We start from the raw sequence: 25365 nt of genomic DNA, 5'->3' as shown, positions 1-25365 counted from the left end.
GGGGCCGGGGCAGCGGCAGGGGCAGGGGCCGGCCCGGCCCCCGCAGCTCCTCCGAGCTGCCGGGCTGCGGCTCCAGGGGGTGGCGGAGCCACCTGGAAGAAGCCGCAGGAGCTGCTGGCGGGGCTTGGGGGGATGCATTGCCCGAGGGACGCTTGTGCATGTCCCTGCAGGGTGTACTCCCAACGCGGGTCTCCCTGGGCACCCAACAAGCGCTGGGGCACCCGGAGGGGATCTCCCTGGACTGTTTGGGGGGCCTCAGACCCCTCTGGCAGGAACATCTCCATTGCAAGGGCGCAGCCCCGCTGCTGAGTGTCCTCGGGGTAACTGGATCCCCTGCCGCCCCTGCCCCCAACACAGGAAAGGGGTACCAGCCTGCACCCTCCCACTCTGGCACCCCCGTTCGAGTGGGGTGGCGAGGAGCCCCAGCCCCCCGCAGCCATCCGCCCTTCACAGCGGAGGCTGGTACAGTTCGTTAAGTCCAGACCGGAATGTACTTTGTGTTGGAAGTGGCCACCAGCCAGGACAGCAAAGCCGGACTTTATTTATCCTCCCTGCTCTGGCCCCGCTGCATCCTGCCCTTGCTCGTGTAGGGCTGGATCTCAGGCAAGGCTGGAGGAGCCCTGAACTCTGCCCACCCCTCTGCTGCTCATCGCCAGCTGGGGAGCACAGGGATTCCCCCCCTTTCCTCAAAGGAGAAATAACCTGGGAAAATATTTGTGTCGTTTCAGCTGGTAATAGCTGTCCCAGGTGTCTGGAAGGAAGTGTCATAGGGAAGATGGGGATACAGGGATGGATTGAGCCCTGGCAAAGCCTCTGGCTGAAGGTGCCCCTGTCTGCTGACAAGAGTGTGTTTTTGCAACAGGACCAAGATTTGGATCACAGTCTGGTAATCTATGGATTGGAAATGCACGTGGAAAGAGCCAGCCCTAGCCATACTGCAGGATGGGGCAGGATTAGGCCTGTGATGGAGCTGGAGCTGCTCTGGTGGTCCCCGTGTGTGCAGGGGATGTCTTTGCCCCTCTGCTGTTAAAAATTCATTGTAGGAACTATGAGTCCAAGTTAAGAGAGGGATGGTGTTGCAGCCTCAGAAGAGATCAGAGGGGTCACCCCAGGCTGGTTCTGGCCAGTCATTCCAGTACTAAACCAAGAATCCCTCCTTGGCCTTTCAGTAGGAAGTCTGGGGGGGGAATTTAATATAGAAAGCAGTTTTTCAGCTCCTTTACATCCCCTGGGTCAAATACCCTCATGCCAACTGAGTGGGTTTGCCCTATTGCCTCCATCCTCCCCATCCCCTCATGTTCCCCCTCTCCATCCATTCCTGCTGCCAGTGCAGCTGCACCTACGGCCAGTGACAAGGACACGGTGTTCTCCTGTACTCTGCTGCCTGTTGTGCAACACCCGGCTGCACCTCCCATAAACACACAACTTCTCACGACCACGCCAGTCTTCTGCCACACTGCACCCTTGTGCCAGTGACAAACTGGGCCCTTGGAGGGGTGTAGATGCCAGGGGGTGCAGGTGGGTGAAGCCACGGCATCATCAGGATGCAAAAAGCTGCTTTGATCCTCCAAACAGGCAACGAGGATCTGGGTACCAGGGGAAAATGATGGATTTGATTCTCCTGTTAAGGGAGCATCTTGCATGGGTCATCTGTCCTGGGACCATCGATTTGTGCTGCCACACACAAAAGGAAACCAGGAGAAAACCCATTTCTTCCACTCTCCAAGGCTTGAGAGATTGACTGATGTGGCTCTTCACTGTGAAGCTGAGGTGAGGGGACTCCTCTCCTCCCCTTGCTCTCAAGGCAGATTAATACTGGTTATTTTTAGCAAAAGACAAGGATGAATAAAAATATTCCCTTATTAGTTTTTAATTTTTTTCTCTTTCAGGAACCACTGCACTTACCTCACACAAGGTGCTTGGGATCCAGCACAAGGCAGGGCAGGTTTCTTGGTGTTGCTCCCTTGTTCCAGTGCAGGGCCAGAGTTTCCCCAGACTCGCCGTCCTTTGGGGCTTGGCGCGGGGCTGAGGCCAGCTGGATGGTGAGGGGGAACAAGCAGTACCCCTGGCAGCTGCCCCAAAGCCAGACAGGATTATTTATGGAACAGATTTCCTCCAGGTTGTGTTACAGGGATGGGGGTGAACAGGACAGACCCCAGCACTGGCCAAGTGGGGCATTTTGGACATCTCACCACCCAAGAAAGCAGAGGGAGCTGAGAGGTCCAGCATTGATGTAGCAGTGATTTGGAATATATCTTTTTAAAAAGCAGTTCTGGTACTTTCTTCCCATGTATTTTGTGTGGGTTTTTTCTAAGCAAACAAACCTACCATTTTTGTAGTACAAGAACAAACCAGGCTGAACTGTTTCACTGCTGCCGTTGGTTCCATGGGATTTTTCAGGGGCCTGACAGAATTGCGTGGTTTCCTGATGCTGCAACCCCAGAATATATATATATATTTTTGTAAATAGAATTTTAAAGGTCTTTTGGAGGCTGGGTAGGAAATGTTTAAAACCAAAATGCAAGGTTCACCTGGGTTATTTTAGAGAGGGAAAAATGAAATGTCCGGAAAACAATTTTTTTTCCCCTAAAGTGGGCTGTAGTTTTAACTCTGTGTTTCTCACAAGTGACATCAATGTCTAAATTACAGCTGGGGACGTCAAACTTACCATAACAGCAGATCTGTGAGAAAAAACCCACCAATGCACTCCTGCCTTCAGCTTCGCCTTGGAGGTTTTATTGGATGAACATGTGGGAACTGGGGTGCAGATTGGGAGCTGCAGGCACTCATTCCAACACAAACCTGGTAAAAATGGACACTTTATAAAAATACTCAGAGACACCCCATCTTAAATCTGCTCTCAACTTTTTTTTGCACCTCTTGGCTCAAGTGCTGCAAGTAGCTGAATATGCATGGCCAGTGATGACAGGCGTAATTGCAAACGCACGTTATTTCTAATCTCAGAGGGGGGGAGTATTTTGAGGCAGCTTTTAAAACAATCTTATCTCCTTCACACCGAACTGGAACATTTCTGCGTGTCCCAGCAGTCGGTGAGTCCTCCAAATCCAAGTCTCTCTGTCCCGAACTGCAGAGACAATACGTCACTCTCTAGCAGGCAATTTCCCATGACAAACCCCGAGGAGCTTGCAGGGGTTGGGGTACCCGTGGGGCATTGTGGGGGGCTGGGGCACCTCCGGGTCATCGCACGGGGCTGGTTGGTTCTCTGGAGCTGGGGTGCCCTTGAGGAACTCGCCTGGAACGGGTCCCCCCCTTCTCCCCGAGGGGCACAGCCCGGGGCTCAAGGAACTGCATGTGGCCGGGGTGTCCTCGGAGCACTGCATGGAGCTGATCCCCCGAGCACCGCCCGGCACCCCGAGGGGCATCACCTGGGTCCGGTCCCCCGCGGGTATCCCCCTGGCCGGTCCCCCAGGGGTGACCCCCGGGCCGGTTCCCCGCGGGTATCCCCCTGGCCGGTCCCCCAGGGGTGACCCCCGGGCCGGCCCCCGCGGGTATCCCCCTGGCCGGTCCCCCAGGGGTGACCCCCGGGCCGGTTCCCCGCGGGTATCCCCCTGGCCGGTCCCCCAGGGGTGACCCCCGGGCCGGTCCCCGCGGGTATCCCCCTGGCCGGTTCCCCAGGGTGACCCCCGGGCCGGTCCCCGCTGGTCCCGCGCGACTCCGCCGGCTCCGCCCAGAAGAGCGCGCGGGGACAGCCCGGGGGGACCAAGCGGCCCAGCCTGTCGGGGGAGGGGCAACGGACTGATTTGCATATTGCGGCCATTGGAGCCAATGAGACGGCAGAGCGGCAGCCGTGGTGAAGATGGGCAGGCGGAGCGACCAATGGGACGCGGGCAGGGCGGCCGGCGCGGGGCCGGGAGGCGCAGCCGGCGGCGCGCGGGGCCATTCGGAGCCAGGCGGCGGCGGCGGCAGGTGCGGCTGCGGGGCCGGGCAGGGCCCTGCCCTGGGCTGTCGTGGCCGGGGGGAGGTCTGTGTGGGGCTGCAGAAGTGCCGTGGGTCAGGGGGCGACACCGTGGAGCAGTGTGGGATGAGGGCGAGACGTGGGTGGGGCGCTGAACCCTGCCTGGGGATGCGTGAGGGGCTCCCGGGGTCCCGCGTGGTGCTGGGCGTCGTGTGAGGAAGAAGGTGTTGCCGTCCTCTGTTGCTGTGGGATGCGGATAGGACGGGGATTGCCGCCCCCTCAGTGCGGGGGAGGCCCGGGAGAGTTAACCCGGAGGTGCCCCAGCGTTGCGGGGAGCTCGGGATGCGCTGGGCGGGGACGGGGCTGTCACACCATCTGTGCCAGCGGGATGGGGGGCGATGGAGGGGATGTTTCTTTTTGCCCCTTCACCTCGCTAGACGAGGCTCCCGGTGCAGCAGTGGCGTCTCCTCTAACACCACCGACCAGAAAGACCCTGCAGGGTGTGTGCATTACTGTATGATGCCTGTTGCAGCAGGTATAAGTGGTTGCAGAAGGTAAATGTGATTTTTTTAAGCTTCTGCGATTTTTCCCTCTCTCTGAACATAAAAACTCTCACAAAGCTTGTTTTCAAAAAGCACGTTCGAATGATCTTGCTCTTCTCGGGTGACAGTATTTTACACAATGAGCTATAGGAAGGCATGGGTGTTGGTGCAAAAAACCCTTAAAAACAGAATAAATAAAGCACCAGGACCCGATACTTTACGGTTTTATAGATAAAAGTTTAAACAGTGTCTCACCATAACGACCTATTAAACTCCTGAGGTGAATTTGGGATATCACTGGGATATCAAAGCCAGCCTGGAAACTGACAGTAAAAGTTAAAAAAGAGATGTTGAAAACACAAATTGCTTCTTTAAATTGTGGGAAAGCTCCCTCCCTCCTGCCTCCTTCCCTGCCCCGTTGCAGGGCTGAGGAGGAGAAAATAATTAAATGTCTCTGGCAGAGCCTGTATCTGGCTTTTATGTGTTGTTGTCCTGGAGGTGTAGTGGTTTTGGTTTGGATGGCAGTGCTGCGATTTGGAGGTACTTGGGTTTTATTTCCAGCCTGGTACCCCGGAGATGTGACAAAACCACTGGGGGGGACAGAAACACCGCTGATGGAGAGGGAAGGACGGGGCCGCTGCCAGGGGGTTGGCTGGGAGCGCAGGGCTGAGCAGGAATGACTTCCAGTGGTACTGAGAGTTTGGCAGCCCAGAGGGCAGATGCTGGGGGGGGCCTGAGTGCAGGGCTGGTCCTCGGCCCTGCAGCGATGGCAGCAACCCGTGTTAGGCAGGGCTGGGATGGAGCTGGGTGCTCACTGGATTCAGTGTGGGGGGGGGGTGCTGGTGCAGGAAGGGGTGACTGGGGACTTTTCTGGGGGCTTGGGATGGTGGAGCAGGTGGGGCTTGTGCTGGGGAAAATAGGTGGTGACATGGAAGAAACCCAGCAGATTTCTGGGGAGTTGGTGGAGAAGTTACTGCTTCTGCCGAAATGCACGGGCGGGGGTGACGGCAAGTGGCCCCTGGTCGCCTGGGGCCCGGCGGATGGAGGGGGTCCAGTGGGGAAGGCTGGCATGATGGAGGCTGCACATGGTGCCTACCCTCTCCAGAGCAGAGGTGTTTGCTGGGATCACTGCTTGTGCAATTATTTTTTCTTATGTTCTAAAAAACTAAAATGTAATAATCTCAGCTTCCCAAGTTTGCATTGGCCCAGCACACACTTCAGTCACGGTGAGGTCCTTTCCCAGTGCTGTTGGAGCATCTTTGCATTGGGATGAGCCAGAAAATAAGGACAATTCCTGAATAAGAAACAAACTGCCTCCCTGGGGAACATCACTGCAGTGCAATTAGATGTGTTTTAAGTACCTGCTTGCAGAAGGAGAAAGTTTGCTGGAAGGTTTGAGATGCTTAGCACCGAGACCCTCCTCTGTCTGGCTGCAGCTCCCAGGCTGGCTCAGGTGAAAGAGTATTCTGTAAACTATCTGGACAATAATTTGTTATTTATCCTTTTATACTATTTTGTATTTTATAGTCACTCAGTTACATATATTTATATAAAATTGTTGCAGCCCCTTGAGGGAGCTGTGATGCTCATGCCTATCTCGTGCATGTCACAGGGAAATAGCAAATTACTTGGCAAGGCTGGTTTTTTTTATTTTGAAGCTGTATGTTTGTGGGTGTAAAAAGGTGGCCATGAGTGCTCTGACATACAAGTTGTTCGTGTAATTTGTTTGTCATGGAGCCAACAAACTTTTTCTGTAACTAATAATTGTGGTTAGTAAGGATTTCTGATTTTGCAAGTGAGTGTGTTAAAAAATTAGGAAAATACTACTAAAGTAACTGTCAGAACTGAGGAGTTAGGATGATGAGGGACTGCAATTAAATCATCTTCTGCGTGCAGTGTCCCATCCTTGTAAACTGCAGTATTGCTCTTAGATACTTAGCCTCATTAAAATTATTTCAAGTACTTTTTGATGTATGTTAAATTTGATCACCTAATAAAATGAGCTCTAGGAGGCACCACCTGGCAAATGTCATCATCTCTGGCATGTGACCCCCCCATCCCAGCAAGGAGCCCTGGTGGGATGCAGACTCATTGCCCACCCTCAAGTGATGCACTCCAGTGTGTGTGTGTGACCGTGTGTGTTCACGTGCGTGTTCTCACCCGTCTGGGCTGGCAGGGGTCTGGGGGACCTGGCAGCAGTGCAGCGTCATCCCCAAAGCCCCCGACCCCTTCTGCCCAAGGGCTGACCCGCCTGCACCTCGCAGTGCCCCCAGCGATGCCACCCTGCTCCTCCTCCCGCAGTTTGTCCACTTGTGACATTTCCTTGTCCTCTCTAAGAAGTCCTGATTTGGCACAGGAACAGGCTGGTGTTTTACAACATGCTGGGAATTGCCTTTTCCCCCAAATAATTTGGCATTTATAGACTGTTGGTGCAGATGGTCTCATGTGCCGAGTTATTTCTGGGTGCCAGTGCTGCTGGCGGCAGTGCTGGGTGCTGAGTCGGGGATCCCCTTGGCATTCAGCACCAGGCTCTGAAGGTGCTGCTGAGCCCTTGTGCTTGCAGATAAGTGATTAAATACAGCATTTACACTGCTAGGGGGTGCTGCCACTTAGGATCACCTGCTGAAAATTTCTTGGAGAAAGCCTGAAATACATTGCAAGCAATGAAATGCTTTTAGAAATAAAAAAACCCTACAAAAATCAAGTAAATCGAAGTTTAATTGCCAGATTTATTCAGAAAAAAGGCTAAATTAAAACAGAATTTGTGAACAAGGAATTCCGTGTTTATTCCCATTTTGTATTTATTTTAGTCCCCCCAAGCTGCCACTTGAAACTGAATTTGCACAGCACTGATGTAGCTGCTGCCAGGAGGCTGCTTTGAGTCACCTGTGGAGGGCTTGGACTTTACTGAGGTGCTGTTTGGGGAGGGAAACTTCACATTTAACAGCCAGTGGTGAAATATTTCCTTCCAAAAAGCCTGGCTGGATCTGTGCTCCCTAGTTGTTTTGACCAGGGGAGAAGACATGATTGAAAGGACCTTGCTCATTTTTTATGGCAAAAAACCCAGTTAGAGGGTGCCAAGGAGTGGGTAGTGGGATGTCAAGTACTTTCTCACATTTTACAGATGGTTTATGTAACCTGCTTGTCTATATTATTATAGTTTTTCCCATCCAGTTACATAATCCTGGTTTATGAAAGCTTTAGGAAATTGCATTGCCCGCTGTGATGTGAGTGTCTGTGCATAATGGCCTCCAAGCTTGTTAGGATGCACTTGGCCCCTTTGCCAGCCATGTCCCAGTAAGCTCAGGCAGGTGTGGCACAGCTACTTATACCCTTATTATTACTGTATTTCCTTACATTTTTATTTTTTTTAGCCATCATGGAAAGCTGTGTGAGCCCCTCAGGAGCAGGGTGGGTGCAGGCTGGTGCCTGTCCCGACTGATGCAGAGCAGAGGCTTTGCTGCTGGCTCCTGCCTGCCTGTTTTTTCCAGTATTTTGGGGATCTGTTGCTTGTGGCAGAGTCTTGCTGTGATTTTTGTGGTAGGAGCAGCTGAAATCCATGCTGGGGCCAGGGATGCCTTTGGGGGCAGGTGGAATAGGAGCTGCAAATTATCCTTGACTGCCTCCTGTCCCTAGCACTTCCTTCTCTTGGAAGAGCAACAACCCATATACGTTTATGGCTTTTGCTTTCCCCAGTATACATTTGTCTTTTGAAATAAGGGAGGGAGAAAAGAAAATACTGCCTTTTTTTTCCCCGTTGTGTCTCTGGGTACCTGCACTGGAGGGGATGGACCACAAGATGCTAATGAGATGCTTACAAAAGAGTTCAAGAGCTTTATCCCTGTATTTTTTTTATTTTGAAGCAATGTGGAAGAACCACCAAGTGAGCATTTCCTTGCTGTTGCCTTGCTAGATAACCAGCAAAAGAGCCAGATTATTTTTAATGAGTTTACATTGTAAACGGGGAGCTTTAAAACACCTCTCTCTTGATGTCTTTAGTGTGTTGCTGGTGTGGGCATGTTTCCCTGGCTCTGGGGGATGCAGAGAGACTGAACTCAACTTGCTTGTGCCTGAAATATTTTTTCTGGCAGAGATTAGTGACCCATCCTGCTCACTTGTTCCTCTCACTGCAGCTGAAACTTGAGGGCAGCCTCTTATTTCACGTATTTTTAAAAAAGACATGACTTGGACATTAACTAAAACCATTTCACAAGCTTAAAAATGTTGGTTAGGCAGAATGATGAAGCCAAGGTGATGGAAACATACACCGGCTTACTTCAGTGGGCTGCATGCAGTAGTTTTCTCACTTTGTTACTCTTGATTGTTTAAAAACCTTTCCTTGCTGCTGCTCTTCCATTAATAAACCAATACCTTCTGGTTCCAGGGAGCTGATTGTTGACTGCATCCCTCTCTGAGGTGTCCCCGTGGGATGCAGGGCACCATTTTGCCTGGGGGAAGCTCGGGGGATACCAGCTGGAACAAGGACTGGCCTTGGATAAAGGAGACAGGGGAGTTTGCTTCGGTGCACAGTGACTCAGGGCTGATGGAGGTTTGTTAGGGCACTAAGCAATTAAAGCAGCTCTGTTTGCATTTTGGGGCTTTGTTTGAATAAAAGTTGCCATGCCTGGCCCACTGGGATGTTGGCTGCACGCACAATGTCCGTGCTAGGAAGGAAATCGATCCAGATGAGTCTTACTCGGCAAGCAATAGTTTCAATTTTATGGCCTCCCTGTTTATTTTTAAGGAGGAGAGAGAAAGTCAAGTGGCTAGGATTAAAAAAGAAAGAAAAAAAAGTTAATTTTTAATTCAAGCTGTGATGAATGAGTGTGAGAAATGGACTCGATGTCTGGATGCCTCCTTACGTGTTGGGATGGAGCTGAGGATTACGTGGAGCTGCCTTGTTATTGGTCTTAAGAAGGTTAGAAATCCCAATTTTAATTTATTACCACCATCTTCTGGGTCTCTGCTCAGCAGGCTGGCATTGCAGGCATCTTAAAACATCCTCATCTAGGGGAAATCGCTGCTCCGGTCTTCTCTCTCCTACTGCACAGGGACAGTTTGCTCAGCAAGAAGGTATTTTACCAGAAAAAATAGTTCTGTCGATCAAAGGGGAAGCAGGACCACAGTGGGACATTAGAGAGAGCCAACTGCTGCACTAATTGGGTTGTTCTTGGTTATCAGTCAGTGGCTGTGCTGAGGATGGAGTTGCAGCCCCGTGCTGCTGCCCAGCACAAGGGACTGGGTTTTGAGGTGATGCTCACAAGCATTCAGGGCCCCACATCTTCCCTCTGTGCATTTAGATTTGTTGTTTTGTAGCCTGACCTTTGCAATTTAAAGGAACTCCCTCCTGTGTTGCAATCTAAAGCTTTTAGGGCTGTTGTGGTGCTGTGGAAGTGAAAGCACTTTGTGCTGAGTCTTAAAAAACAAATGCCAGAACAGCCAACTCTTATTTTTCCATCCTACTAATTTTCATCCCAGTAAAAAAATTGAGCAGAATATAGCCTTGGTTTATTTTTCTAAAAGCAGATGATAAGATGCTAAAGATCGTTTGTGCAAACAGCGCGACAGAAGATCTTCCCATGGCTGCAATTAGCAGAGGAGCTGCCATAAGGCTGCCGTAAAGTCTTGGCCATAGTCTCACCACCCCTCTCTGACCATGGTGTAGCATGATCTGTGGCTCAAAACTACTGTCTCAGTCCTCTCCTCTTCTTAAATCCTGAAATCCTGTTTTAGAATACAGCACATGTGGTTTCTTTCCCCTCTGCTACCCCCTCTTCTTACCTGGTATTTCCCCACAGTGTCCCTGGGTGGACACCTCCTCAGACTCTCCCTGGACCTTCAGTCCTTCTCCAGCAATTGCATGGTGGCAAAACACTCCCTAGTCTTGCTGTTCCTCCTCCCTTTCCCCCTCCTGTGAGCCTCTGGGAGGGATCTGCAACATGAAGTTTCCATTTGGAGCTGGCAAATTCTCAGTATGCTGATTTCTAGGAAACGTGGCTCAGATGGTGTGTTGGTGAAACCCTAGCATGTGTGATACCTGTCTGTCCTCAGCCTGGGGTCACACATCTGTGTTCTATTCTCCACTAAATTTTCACCTATTTTTCTGGATTAGAAGATAGCAACACCTGTGTGGAGAAAGAATTGTAAAATTAAATTACTTTGTTTTATGGTATGGTTTTCTGTGCTTCTCCTACCCATCTATATTTATATCCCAGGAAAACAAAGCAGTGAAGGGAGCATGGTTTATCCTGGCTCCATTTACAGGCTTACAACATTAACTTGTGGGTGGTAGCAGCATTGGGAGAGCAGAATCTGCTTGGTATGTCAGAAACACCCAGGGGCTTTTGTACAGGGTAATTGATTAATCCCCTCTCTATATCCAGGGTGCACATGGTTCCACAACAAGAAGATTCAGGCTCTGACACCCCCAGCAGGCTTGCTCGGCTCTCAGCGACATCTCTGTCTGCATGGTATTTAAGTTTCAGGGACTAGCAGATATTTTTTTGCCCTACAACTGTTGTTTCAAATTAATTGGGATTTTGAACCCCAGCCAGCTTTCTTCTGTTGCTCCGAATGGGATATAAGTGGGAGCAGTGTGCTCTTTTCTCTAACCTAGTTGGAGCTGTTTTTGCTGGGTGGCGAAGTCATGAGCTCTTTCATAATGTGGACCACTTAATAGCTGGTCTTGTGGGCTCCATCCCTCCCACTGCTTCTGACGCAGAGCGGCTCCCCTCCCGCTCGCTTGGCAGCTTCCCCGAATGACTCCTCTAATTGCTTACGTAGAAAAATAATGAGAAGGATGCGTATGGTGTATTTTTAGATGTCTCTTGGTGGGATTTAGCAACCGGCAAGCCAGAGCCAGCACCTCCCCATGTCTTCTGCATCCCGGTGGTGGCTGCTTGGTGAACCTTGGGAGATTCTGCCCCAGGAGGTGGCCCTTCTTTGGCAAGCTTCTTCCCTTTTCAGGCTTCTCCTGGTCCTTAATAAATGGGTTATAGATGCTGCGTCCCTGGTGCTGCGCAGGATCTGTGCCAGGGACCCCTGAGCTGGTGCATGGTGCCAATGGCATGCCCATGCCATGCTGGGTGCCACTACCTCCTTGCTCATCTCCAAGAGGAGGGCCGCAGTTGTGGCCGGGCAGCATGAACTGTGAGGGCTTTGAGACCGTCCCAACACCAGAATCTTAGAATTATGGGATGGTTTGAGTTGGAGGGAACATTTAAAGTCCTTCTAGTCCAACCCCTCCACCACAAGCAGGGACACCTTCCACTAGACCAGGTTGCTCAGAGTCTGACCAAATTGGCCTGGAATGTTTCCAGGGATGGGGCAGCTGTTACCTTTTTGGGCAACCTCTGCCAGCACTTCACCACCCACATTGTCAAACATTTCTTCCAAAGTAACTGATGGCACATTTTCCAATATGTAAGTACCTGTAAGATGGTAGATCTCACCACAAGTTGCTTTTTTAGTGCTTTTTTTTTTTAAGATGTTCCCATGTGAAACCTCGTCAGAGCAGAGGAAAGCTAATAATTACCCCAAGAACTGTGATAGTTGGGCATTTCAGTACTTAGTTCCCTTATTTTTCTCTTTCCTTCTTCCATTGCAGGGCTCTTTGTGTCTCGGTGGCTTCCTGTGCTGAGGGGGGCCAGGCTCCAGTTCTTCCTTTTCCACCCGGGTGCGAGGAATGCAATTCTTCTTGCCACACGGCTTATCTGCCTTGGAGCTGAAAACATCCTTTCTCTGCTCTTTTCAAATCTCCCAAATGAAACATTTCTCCTGCTGGTTAACATCAGCTTCCACACCAAAGACTGTGGGAAACTTTCTCAATTAGAGTGACTTTATTAGATCTGGTTTATGTCTGAAAAAAACCATTGCTTTCTAATCCTCTATCACATGTTTCCTTGATGACGTGTCACACAGCAACGCGACTACCAAAATAGCCTTATGGTCTTAAGGAAATCATCAGGAAATAGTTTTTTAAACCATAGGCAATTCTTTTCTCACCAGGAACTATTGGAAAAAGTCTGTCTTTGATGGAAAATGTGGCTTTTCTGGCACCTTGACTGCTTATGTGGTGGTGTTGGGAGCACAGTGCTCCAGTAGTTTGCCCAGAAAACTCCAGTTTCTTAGATTCTTGCTGTGAATTTTCTCTTTATCCACCCAGATAGCTGGGATTCTTTTGGTGTTGTTTTTTCTTTATTTTTTGGAGAAGATGCTTGTTGTGCACTGTCTTTCCATGAAGAGTGACAAACCCTGTCTTCTTACACCACCTTTCATGGTCCTGCTGGGCTGACGGGGTGCGTGCTGTGTCTCCCCAGGTCCAGGGCCTATGCAAGGAGACCATGACCACTGATGAGGCCACCAAGAGCGAAGGGGAAGTACAGGCAGCAGCCCTCACTGAGCGTGGGGAGGACATCACACTGGCTCAAGACCGAGGGGTTCTGAAGGTGAGGGGGATTTCCAAGAGTCTCCTGCCTTTCTTTCTGCATTTTGGGGTGCATGGTCACATCCCTGGGCTGCATCCCCAGCCTTTGGGGTCACATAGAACTTTCAGGGCTATAGGATTGAGTTCTTTCATTTGAAAGGCAAAGTACATGAGCATCAATTGGAGTAAAGAAGGATGGAGGGGTGTTTGAGACTGATAGACACAGGCTACTCCATGAATTTCGCTGCTATTGTGTTTCTAATCAGATTATTAACTGTAAATCCACAAAGAATTTTTGTATGTGACTCACAGACATTAGAAAGAGCACATTACTGAGGTCATCCAGTCTGTTCCACAACCCCTTTTCAGGGCCATTTCTGGATAGATCTGCTCCCCAGTGCTTGCTCTTCTCCAGTTGAATAGGACCTTTCCTCTAAGAATAGCATCCTCCCCAGCTCCATCCGCAGCTTGAGAACTGCTTGTTCCAGACTAGCATTCAGAAAAAAAGAAGTGTTGACAAGAAGCAAGTAGTGAACAGACACACCCCTGTGAGTAAAATGTGTATGGACAGAAAATGAGCATAATTGCATTCACTTTGGGTTTCAAACCATGGTGTTCATCCAGACACCTCCACAAAGTACGGCCAGGTCTCTGCTCCCAGCCTTATCCCACTCTGTTGCTGTGGCTCCTGTTTGGGATTTATTTTTAGGGACCGATGGAAGGATGAATTGAAGGACTCCCCCTCGAGCCTTCCTTTTATTTAGAACAGCATTGGAGTGTATATGCATGTGTGTGTGCATATATATATGCATATATATATTTAAATGTGTGTGTTTGTGTATCTCTCTCTCTCCCTCTCTGTATGTATCCTTAGCTGTCCTACAGCCCCTGCTCATGGGTGGTTTCTCTCTCTTAGATCATTAAGCGACCTGGGAATGAAGATGAATCTCCCATGATCGGGGACAAGGTTTATGTCCATTACAAAGGCAAACTGGCCAATGGTAAAAAATTTGACTCCAGCCGCGATCGGAACGAGCCGTTTGTCTTCAGCCTGGGCAAGGGTGAGCTGGTCCAGGGACGTCTGTCCATGGGAATGCTGGAGGGTGACATGATCCCAGTGGGGGAAGGTGGAATCATCCTGGTGAGATCAACTGATCCTGTTTCAGTACAGATGGACAGTGTCAGTCCTGCCTCAGTGACTTGGGACTATGGGGTTTTTTTTGGTGCCATCCTTGCAGCACCCAGGCTGGGTTTTTTTCTGGGCTGCTGGTTGCTCCCTCCTGCCTGACATTTGCCTCTCTCCTAGGTCAGGTAATCAAAGCATGGGACATTGGGGTGGCTACCATGAAGAAGGGAGAGATCTGCTACTTGCTCTGCAAACCTGAGTATGCATACGGCTCTGCTGGCAGTGCCCCCAAAATCCCCTCCAATGCCACCCTCTTTTTCGAGGCAAGTAATACTGGTGAGCTGGCACATGGATGAGCTCACTCGCTGCCTTCCTGCCTTGCTAACCAACTCAGAAATACTACTACTACTACTAAAAGAAAACAAAAACAAAAAACCCCAACAAACAACCCCCTCCAACAAAAAGCCCAGCTTGCATTCCTGAAACGTGTCCCTTTGCTCCAGGAACTGCTGCCAGGGTTTTCTCAGAAATGTGTGTCTGAGCTGGGAGGCTGGGACTGAAACTCCAGCTGAGGAGAGCCCTGGTGCTGGGGTGGGGTGTGGGCAGAATCCTGGTTTAAACATGTACAGGGAAAGGAGAAAGCAGCTGGGAAATGCCTCCAGGTGCTAAAAAACAATTAGTGGTAGAGGGTGGTAGGAGAGCCACATTTTTGGCACAGTGTGGTTGCTGGGACGAGGCATTCCTCATGGACAGGACTCACTGGGACAAGGCAGGAGGCATGGGTCTGTCCTAAATTAAGGCTTAGTCCTTCCAAGTCGAGCACGGACTAAGCTGTGGATCGGAGCTGGTCCTATCAGAGGATGAAGGGGAAATTCCTACCCAACCTGGTCCCAGGCAGCTCTCATAGCATCTTCCAGCAGTAGCTGTGTTGTACTCTTACAGGTTTAATAAACTTACTTTTACTGTTACATTGTGTTATGCTTCAGGTACTGGATGTGTCCCAATTTCTAATAAATCATGTATATTATGCTGTGGTTTGGAGCTGGATTTTATGGTCAACTTTTGCTTGTCAGCTGAATGGAGAATTAACTGGCTTGGTTCTTGAGCCAGAGGATCAACTGATGCTTTGTGGCTTTTCTGTTGTTTTTCCCTTCTCCTTCCCCCTTTCCTAAGCTCTACCTAAGTTTCTTTGTTATTTTTTAGGTTGAGCTGCTTGATTTCAAAGGCGAGGACTTGTTTGAGGACGGAGGAATAATCCGGAGGATCAAGAGAAAGGGGGAAGGTTACTCCAACCCTAATGAAGGTGCTACCGTGGAGAGTGAGTGCTGGTCCCTTGTAGGGGAGCTGGAGGGATCATCCTGTCCTGAGCTGCTCGCTTTCTTTTCCCTGACAAGGACCTACTGGATAGGCTGTAGGTGGCTGTACATTATGGTGGGGTGCAGTTGCATCCGTGCGGAGGCCAGATGGGATGGAGAGGGGCTGGGTGCACTGCCCACTCAGGGATGCACCTCTGAGGCCTCCTTGGCTAGTCCCTGTGATGGCTCTGCTGGAGCTGCTGCTCTGGAGGGCTGGTTGGAAAACTCTGAGCCCCAAAGCTGCCCAGCCACCGTCTGGGGGGAGAGTGGAAGAAGCAAACTCTCACGGGGTTTCAGGGCTCTGCTGTCCCCCCTGACGCTTTTGCATCTCATTGCAGTGTCTGAGGTGCTCTGTGGTGTGCCATCTGCCAAAACCCCTGGCTCCACCTTGCCTCCAAATCATTAGTTGCCAGGCCTTCCTCCGTTGATGGGGATGGGGGACACATGCTTGCTATGTGTATTGGGCAATGACACTTGGCAGCTTCTTTGGCCTCTTTGTTCTAATGTTGATGGTATTGTGATGGGGTTTATCACATATCTTGCAGGATGGGGCCTTTTCCTTCTCCTGTGGACAGAAGGCTGCTCATGGAGGGGAAGGAAATTATTACAAGGGCTTTGCTGAGGCCAGGGTGGTCTCAGCTGACATGGGAGGATGAGGAGCTCAGGTCCCCTTGGGTTATAAGCCCTGTTACAATCCCATTTCTGGAGTTTGATGAACAGGGAAAGCCAGACTTGGATTTTGATTTTTTTCCTTCCCAAGAAGCACTCAGACACACACCCAGAGCTTGCTCCATATGGGAGGCATGTACAGTTTTTTCTCACTTTCCAGAGCTCCTGAACACAAAGGTCCTAAAGTCCCTTTAGAGACCAAGAAATTGAATCTGAGCTGTGACAGCTTATAAAGCTCACAGCCTTAAATAGCTGGTTCTTCTAACGAGGCTTTCTTTTAAGGAAAAATGAGTGTTTGACTCAGATTTGACTATGTGCCTCTCCCATAGTGAGCATCCTAGCTGGAGACCAGCCACAAACCAAGCTTCAAGCCAGCTCTGCTACCCCAAAGATGAAACTGAAAGACTGAATATAATTGAAATCATCAGAGATCCAGTGCTCCTCTTTATTTTGATTAGGTCTGAGATCTTTACAGGCTGCACCATGTCCAGTGGGGAGGATGAGGAGAGCCCTGCTCCTTCTGTAGTTGTTTCACTTATGCAGCTTGAGGTTTTCTGGAACGTGATGATGCATTAGTGGCTCGGGAGGGGGCTGAAGCAGGGTTGGGGGAGAGCGTCAGCCAGGAATCATCTCTCTGGTAAGGAGCCAAATAACAAGTCTCATATGCCTGATGTCCCACAGGCCATTATCATTGCTTTACTTATGTCAAACGAATGTGTCCATTGGAGCAAATGCTGTGAGTGGGAGCACACGTGTGTCAGGATCACAGAGATGGATGCCCTGCCAGGCTTCCTGTGGAGCTGGCGCTGCCCTCACAGGGCAGGGATGGGGCATGCTGGGCCGATCCTGCTCATGGCCTGCCAGCCCTGCCAGCCTCTCTGTTTGTAGCTCTTGTGGCCCTTGATTTGTTGAGACCTACACATCCTTATACGTTCAGAGTCCAGAGACCCTTAATTACATCCCCATGAGGGAGGTCAAGCAGAAGACAGCCTTACAGTGAATGTTTTGCATGTAAATAGACTTTTTTCTTTTTTTTTTTTTTGGTAACAAATGCAACTCTTGTTTGTGGTGGTCACTGTGCTGGGGATGGCACAGCAGCTGCCAGGGGGACAGCGATGGTTTACCTCAGCTGTGTATTTGGGAGATACTGGAATTAGGCAGGAAGAAACCGTGCTTCCAGGAACAAGGATCTCCAGGCTTTTATAGGTTTTAAATTTTACAGACCTTAATTCAGAGTTCTGATCCCTAAAACCTGGGCTGCAGTCAAAATCTGGCATTCCAGCTTTTGTTACATCCTTTCCCCCACCCCTCCTCCTTCTCCGTTTTTAATCTGAGTACAAATTGCTGTCAGCACATCAAGTTCGTGTGCCAGCCGCACTCAGTACACTCTGTTCTCAGCTCTTCAAAAACAAAATCGCTGCAGGCACCGAGAGAACAATAAGTCAGAGCTGCAACCGGAGTGATGTTCCTTCAGCGGCTTTTTTTTCTCTGTAATCCAAGAGCAACTGCAACAAGCTGACCTGCTCCTAGAAACCTGAGCAGAGATTTTCCCCTCTTTGCTTGGTGGATTTTATGTGCAATTAAAGTAGAGAAAAACTATCCTTGAAAGGAAGGATCACAGCATACTCACATGCATCCTGTTTTAAAGTGTGGTCTTCCTATTGCTGCTACGTCCTGCAGGGTATGTGGAACTTGGAAGGGCTGTAGTGCTGCTTTTGAGGTCAGGGATTATGGACCTGTACTTCCTAGGAATGTGCAGGGAGATGGCACGGTGCTGTGGAGTTGCTGGGTTAGCTGTATTTTAGGCAGAACTTTTCACTTTTCCTTTGCCTAAGGAAATCACCAGCTTGGTTTTAAGTAGTGCAAAAGCAGAGGTTGGCTCTGTAGAAGCTGGGTTTGCCTTTTGTCCTCATCCCAAGCTGGGTGAGCTCACACTAGCCTGAGCCTGGTGGTCACTGTACACCAGTGATCAAACAGAATGTCCTGGGACGCTTGAGTCCCAGCATGGCTTTGGTGGCAGGAGTCCAAAGGCTGGGCCTGCTGTAGGGACGGGGAGCTGCCCGAGGTCTTGCTTGGTCCACGTGTCTCATCCTGGGGACTTGCTGTAGGCCCCAGGCCAGGGCAGTATCCGTAAGGTGGAGGTGGGCAGGTTTCCTTCAGCCCAGGCTGCAGCTGTCCTGTGCAGAGCACAGACCCTCGTGGCCATTTCTGGTATGGTGTCTGCTTTGGCTTGTCCTGCTAGTCACCACCTGCCACTGCAGCAGGATGGGAGCGCCCCGCAGCATCTTGGGCAGCATCCTGCTCTCTCCAAGCAAAGATTAAGCTCATGTCCTTGTAGGCCACAAAAGCTTTAGGCACAGTTGTGACAACAGTAATGCCCACTGTGAGGTTTTCACCTTAAAAAGCCTTTTTTTGTTTGTTTCATTTTTTAACAGTATGTACGAGTTCCTTATAAAGTTGCTTTTACGTTATGCCTGCCTGCATGTGTATGCCTTGTACCCTGCAAGCAGAATGCAAAGACCATAAAAGCGTCCCCAAAGCCTGCAACATCTTCAGGATTGAATAAATAAAAATAATCTTGCTATGGAAACCCAGCCAGGAGTGCCAGGTGGTGAATGTGCCAGGTACCCAGTGTCCGCTCTGGCTGCCCTTCTGCCAGTGTCTGGGGCTGGAACAACACGGTTGCTGGTTGAAGATTAAAAATAAAAGTTTATCTTGTACTTTGAGTTCTTAGAGTCAGGAGAACATGGCCTTGTTTTTGAGGTAGAAGTCAAGGCGGTATAGTGCTGTATAGAAGATTTGTAATCACCGTGATAAACTCTGCATGGCAGCGTGCCAGGAGCAATATCCAGTTCCAGTAAGACTTGACTTGTGCAGTTGAGTCTGAGGGGAACATATTAGTCACAAGGTTTATCTGTTATGTGGTCCTTGGTTAGATGAGATATGCGTGCCTTGCTTTTCAGCAATGTTCCTAAGCCCTCCCCGTCCTTCTCTGCACAAGGAGGTCCTTGGCTGCCCCCAGTCCTGTGTCTTTCCTCTTACAGGGCTGGAGGCTATCCTGGATTTTGGGAGAGATGCTTTATAAAATGCTTTCCAAGATATTTTGGAGCCCACCTTGCCCCAAGGTTTGTGTGACTGTGGGTGCGATCCTGCCACATTCCCTCTTGTCCCCCTGCAGTTCACCTGGAGGGATTCTGTGGTGGCAGCAGGTTTGACTGCAAAGACGTGAAGTTCATTGTGGGCGAAGGTGAGGACCATGACATCCCCATCGGCATAGACAAAGCCCTGGAGAAGATGCAGAGGGGAGAGCACTGCATCCTCTACCTCAGCCCACGGTAAGGAGCATTGCTGCAGGGATGCTGTGTGCATCTCGGCTTCTGGCATTGTTTTAGCACTTGTGGAAGAGAACTCCAGCAGACTCTCACGTTAGCAATGTCAGCAGAAATGGCAAGAGCGACCAGTGGCATGTAGGCAGGAATCCTGAGATGCTTTAAAAAGATCAGGTAAAAGGGCTTTATCCAAGCTCAGTGTTTGAAAGGAAAATGTCCCCCTGGAAATTGCCAGGGCTGGGTCTTTAGTCTGGAGAGAAACCTGTGTAAAGAGACAGCTTTGATGAAGCCAGAAGGGATGATTCCCAATATATAATGTGTTGTATTTTGTCAGGTATCTTTGCTGGTGGAGAATAACATCACCCTGGCCCCAAAATGTTAGAAAGATGTGGGTGGGGAACTTGGGTGTGAAGACAGACTTGGCAACCTCGGTCTGCGTTTGTGGCCAAGTGCTGCCAAAATGAAGTCCCCCACCCTCTGACTGCCTTCTTCTGCACTCCAGGTATGGCTTTGGTGAGGCAGGGAAGCCAAAATACGGCATCCAGGCGAACGCGGAGCTGGTGTATGAGGTTACACTGAAAAGCTTTGAGAAGGTGAGGGCAGAGGCCTGTCGGTCCCTCCCCAGGTTACGGGAATGTCGGGCCCTGTGTAATGTCTAGCCTTTGTCCCTGGCGTGTCTGCAGCCCGACCCTGCTGAAGTACATAGTCACCAAGGAGCTTCATGTTCTTGATTTGTTCTTCTCTGTTGGTTTGTTTTATTCTTGTGGCTGGGGTCCAAGGTTGTGTCTCTTTTTTGTTTCTAGGCTTGTCCTTTTGTACTTTTAATTTTATTTTTCTGTCTCATTTTCCTCTTTCCTTTTTTCTCCCTTTTTCTTCTTTTCTCCTTTTTCTGCTTTTTCTCCTTTTTTCTCCTTGTTTCTTTTTTCTTTTTTCCCTTTTATTCCCTTTTTTTCTCCTTTTTTTCTCCTTTTTTTCCCTTGGGCTGCAGGGCTAAGAGCTGGTGCATCCAGCCAACTAATCCTGAGGAGCTTGGCTGTACCTGTGAGGAACCTGGGGATGGGATGCAGGAGAAGCCTGTGGGGTGGGGCAGCTGCTGCTGTGCTACATGCCTAGATGGGTCCCCTGCCCATGGGTCCCCTGCCCATGCCATCACCTGGCTGGAGCAGGAGCGGAGCTGGTTCCATCCTCTGGATATGGCCTTGGTATGAGCCCTGAGCATGAACAGGCTTTCCCAGAGAGTGGTGTGGTCCTGCCGAGGGTTGGGAGGCTGCTGCGCTTCCCTGGGAGTACTCCAAGTGTTCCTTTGCAGGCCAAGGAGTCATGGGAGATGGACACCAAAGAGAAGCTGGAGCAGGCTGCCATTGTCAAGGAGAAGGGCACGATGTACTTCAAGGTTTGTGAACTTGGGGATGGCAGAAGTGAAGGAAGGGAGCTTGAAATTAATTTTGGGTGACATTGTATATGCAAATTGGCAGCTGTCAGTGTCAGGGAAGCCTTGAGCCCTCCGACAATGTTGGGGAAAGCAAGTCCTGCCCTCTCTCTGCCTTTTTCTTGTTCCTTGATGCTCCCTGAGATACTCCCTGCCTTCGCAGTGTTGCCTTGGCTGTGTGCACTCCTTGCAGAGCAGGACAGCAGATCAAACCCTTCCCAGGACAGGGCTAATGCCAAGGGCTTTTTCTTCCAAGTTCTTCTTCCCAGCTGGCTCATCCCAGTCCTCCCTGCTACTCTGACGCAGGTTTTCCCAAGCCTGCTGTAGGTGTTCAGTGTGCTCCTCCTTTCATTTATTTATTGAACGCACCACATTACACTTGTAACCTTGTGGGATGATCTGGGAGCAGACCAAGTGTTGTGGCTCGGGTTCCTCTAGCCTCTTCTTTGCTCTGTCTCAGGAAGGCAAGTACCTGCAGGCAGTGATTCAGTACGGGAAGATCGTGTCCTGGCTGGAAATGGAGTATGGCTTGTCTGAAAAAGAGTCGAAAGCCTCCGACTCCTTCCTCCTGGCTGCTTTCCTCAACTTGGCCATGTGCTACCTGAAGCTGCGAGAGTACACCAAAGCTGTTGAGTGCTGCGATAAGGTAGAGGTGCATGAGCCCTGGGGATGGAGCATCCTCTTGTCCTGCTTGTTTTCATTGGGAGTTTGTTGGGATTTTTGAAATTTCTTTTCACATGAGAAGCAATTTCCAAACAGCAGTGGAATGATGGCATCCCTTTCACACCTTAAGGTCTCCATGAGTGCTGTGTGCTCAGGAACAGAAGTGCCTTTTGGGGTTCAAATTCCACTTGGGCATATGTTAACAACAGCTTTTCTTCCAAAGCCAGATCCATGAGAATGGATCTGCATAGACTGATCACCTTGGAGTGTTGTTCGTGTCTGAGCAGGCTGGCTCTGGGCACTGGGTTCTGCTCTGGGTGTGACAGAGACAGGTTCTGTGGAACTGCAGCAGATCTCCAAGCCTGTTGAGGGGTGGGATGGGGCTTTGCCAGTCCCTAAAAGATTTTTGACCTTGTCTTTGTCAGGGAACTTTGAATTCTTTTATAAAAGGCTTAAATTTAAGCGTCTTGCATAAGGAAAAGCTAATAAAGCTAGTTGCCTTAATCTAGAAGGTAAATCACATCTGAGGTGCATATATAGGCTTTTACTAAAGGAAAATAACATCCCTGCTAAAACAGAGATAAAAGTGCTTGGGCTTAGCATTTACACCTGATTTGTTGCCTTTGGATTTGCCTCCCACTGACTCTATCACACTCAGGGGTATTTTAAGCAAGGAGAAACAAAATTCTATATTAATGCCCTGCCATCTGCTGATGGAGATGAGGCAATTTTTGTTGAGCAAGATGCAAGTGCTCTGGAGACTTGAAGCCGCCTTGTCCTAATTTTGAGAGATTTAATGAGGCTTCAACCATAGGGGAATTTTTTAGGGGAGCTCTGAGATGTTAATGGGGACCTGTGTGTTTCCAGGCACTGGGACTGGACCAGGACAATGAGAAGGGCTTGTACCGGAGGGGCGAAGCCAGGTTATTGATGAACGAGTTCGAGCTGGCAAAGTGTGACTTTCAAAAAGTGCTGGAAGTGAATCCACAGAACAAAGCAGCGAAATCACAGATCTCTGTGTGCCAGAAGAAAACGAAGGAGCACAATGACCGGGACCGGAGGATCTACGCCAACATGTTCACAAAGTTTGCAGAGAGGGATGCAAAGGTGAGCGTTGCCCATTTTTGGCCATCTAGCAGGCTGCACTGAGGGAGTCTTGTCAGGCTTGTGATGACAGGAGATGGGCTAAACCAAATTAAATTATAGATCATGCTGAGGATGGAAGGCTTGAACCTGCTGCAATGGGAAGAAATGTTTCACTTCTTGGTCCCTCTTATGCAGAGGCTGCCATCAGGTGCTCAGTCATCAATAAAAGCATTTGCAGTGTGAGCTCACAGAGGCTGATAACAATCAGCACTGGTATTTAATTCTGCTATTCCCAGCTAGTGACTGTTGATGAACTCCTGTTCACTAGTAAAATGAAATATCATTCCATCTCTGACAAGGCCAAGGGTATTTTGAGACATGATAGTATGGATTTCCTGAAGTTGGTAAGTCGATAGCCTGCTCCTCTGCTTGTATGGAGAGATCTCGCTCTCAGAATAGGCTCTCATCCAAAATTCCACTGAACAAAACCCAGTGTACTGTAATGAGAGAGGACACAGCTTTGCAAGCCATCTGCATGGGTCATTTTTAGTATAATCTCTTCTGAACCGGTGCCTGGAGGTTGAGGCTGTGGATTAAGTGGCCAGTGCAGACCCTGGGAAACAGAGTGCTGGGGCAACCGGCTTGGGCAGGGAGTGGAGATGTCCTGGCCAGCTGCTGGCACTGTGGTTGGCTTGTGCAGCTGGCTCTGGTGGGAAGTGTCAGTGCTGCAGCAGGCATAAGGCTTCATCGTGCCTTAGTGCTCCTGTCCCGCACCCACTGGGTGGGCTGCACCCACAGCTGGGGGGACCTATGGCCTGGTCCCATATCTCCGCTCCGACACTGCTGTCTTGTCTCCTCGCCCCTCTCTTCTGTGCCGTTGCACCCATCCATCCAGGCTCCCTCCATGTCAGTGCTCTGCTTCTGTTTAGGTGGATCACATCATTCCCAGGGGTCCTATACCTTCCCCAAAAGCTGGCTGAGCTGGTGAGGTTTAACCTCTGCCAGATGCCGAGTCAAGAAAACAAGACCCTCCAGTGTAAGATGCAGTGTTTGATAAGCATTGGGGAGCTGTGGGGGGCAATTTTGCCAGCCCTTCCAGGCTTTACTGCATGTTCCTATGCCCAGCATCCCCTGCTCCTTCCCTTTCCAACTCAGTGGGCTCTATTTGCTGTTTGGCAGGAAGCAGCTAGCAGAACTGGGATGGAAAAAGCAGCGGAAAAGGCAGCTTGTGAAAACGAACCGAAAACTGGTGCTGAAAATGAAGAGGCTGAAGGACACGTATGATAGAGGAGGAGGGGATGGGAGAGCCTCGTGCCCTTGGTCCGCACAGAAAAAGGTTTCTGCCAAACCTTGGGACTTGCCCGTGTGTTCTTGTAAAGCTTGTTACAGTTTGTGTGATCGTGGAAGCAAAAAGCGCCTCACAGAGAAAAACAAACCCTGTCCCACTGCCTGGGTGTGCTCAGGGGCCGGGCAGGAGCGGTGGGATGCCAAGGGACCACTGCACGTGGAACAAATAACTTAAACAGCGAGATAAAGAAAAAAATAATAAATTAAAACTCTTGGCTCTCGGGAGGTTTCCATAGACAGCTTGTCCCAGCTCTCTTGGCTTTGTATCCACTGTCAGCATAGCATCCTGTGTCCTCTGAGGCGAGCTGGGATGTGGGACATGCTCCTTGTACACTGCAGTGCTGCCTCTGGTCGTATCTAGCACAGAACTGTGCTGCACCACCCCAGTGCCAACCCCGAGTGTGCAGGGCAGCACTGAGGCTCTAGGCATGGGCACGGTGGGAGCCCAGGGCTGGCTGACAGGGATGTGGCCCGTGGGGCTCCCTCACCCATGGTGGGGGAGCTCCCTGGTGACAGAGGAATTGTCTTTCTCTCCTGTTGAAATCTTGCCTTTGGCCAAAGGGGTTGCAGTGCAGAACCAGGCTTGGTGTGAGGACCCACATCACCTCTGCTACAGCCCCTCAGTGCATGGATGTAATTTGTCTTTAAAGCACTGTTTGGGGAGGGGGGACACACACAGATATTATCTTCTGAGGAAGCTGTTTTCTATTTCTTTAGAGACAAAAAGCCTATCCAGCTTTGCAGGTGCTCAGCCCACAGCCTGCACCCCATCCCTTGACTTCCAACTTCAAATGGGAGTTTTACTGCTTATTGGGACCTATACCTAGGGAAAATAAAGAGCAGGCTGACATGTGGTTCTGAAAGCAAGTGACTGAGTCTGAGGTGGTCCCATGGGTTTGCAGCTTGTCAGTGAGCAGCTCTCCCATGGTGAGGGGGTCCTGGGTGCATCGTGTCCCTGCTCCGGTGCTGCTGCCTCCTCGGCCCTCAACTGTCTCCGTCCTAAGGGATGCTGTCACTACCGTGTGAGAACAGCTTTCCAGTTGTTATTTTTCCTGTCTCTTTGTAATACACCTTTTGGAGCTTGAAAATAAACAACTGAAAGAAAAAAATACTTTTTCTATGGGTCCTGCTCAGCAAAGGGGGTGGCTGTGGGGAGGAAAGATGTGTACTCCCCAGTGGAGATGACCCAACAATTAAAAAATTACTGGTGTCTCCAAAGTCTGATGCTGCTGCCCCTTTTTATCAGCACCATCATTCACTGGAGAGGCAGTGAATGGCCAGCATGCTGTGCTTTGCAAATTCCTGTCTGGGGGGATGCTCTTTGCAGGTCTGCTGCTCCAGCTGCTCATCCAGGTATCCAGTTTTCCACCACCCTGGGATGTCCTTGAGCCAGCAAAACATCACTGGGGGTGCTGCCTAGGGAGCTGCTGTGAGACCCAGGGTATCTGCAAAATGGGGGTTTTTTCTTTTTTTTTTTC

The 25365-nt window shown here is 50.1% G+C and overlaps 1 protein-coding gene across 4 annotated transcripts; it reads left to right on the top strand.

The window, feature by feature from the left end:
• The first annotated feature begins 3876 nt into the window (after positions 1-3876).
• Positions 3877-25037, top strand: FKBP5 (FKBP prolyl isomerase 5). Of its 4 annotated transcripts, none has more exons than XM_071578469.1 (11): positions 3877-3927; positions 12777-12905; positions 13800-13944; positions 14190-14332; positions 15213-15327; positions 19212-19368; positions 19865-19955; positions 20672-20755; positions 21252-21437; positions 22322-22561; positions 23720-25037. In XM_071578469.1, the coding sequence occupies exons 2-11, from the start codon at positions 12801-12803 to the stop codon at positions 23822-23824; spliced, it is 1371 nt and encodes a 456-aa protein (XP_071434570.1). In that variant the 5' UTR covers positions 3877-3927; positions 12777-12800; the 3' UTR covers positions 23825-25037. The 4 variants fall into 4 exon arrangements, with proteins under 4 accessions (XP_071434570.1, XP_071434572.1, XP_071434569.1 ...); XM_071578471.1 differs by having other exon boundaries at positions 3924-3982; XM_071578468.1 differs by lacking the exon at positions 3877-3927 and adding an exon at positions 10876-10928.
• Positions 25038-25365: the final 328 nt, after the last annotated feature.

This window comes from Pithys albifrons, chromosome 28, assembly GCF_047495875.1.
Source record: "Pithys albifrons albifrons isolate INPA30051 chromosome 28, PitAlb_v1, whole genome shotgun sequence".
Taxonomy (NCBI): Eukaryota; Metazoa; Chordata; class Aves; order Passeriformes; family Thamnophilidae; genus Pithys; species Pithys albifrons.
This window is presented reverse-complemented; position numbering and strand designations above follow the sequence as displayed.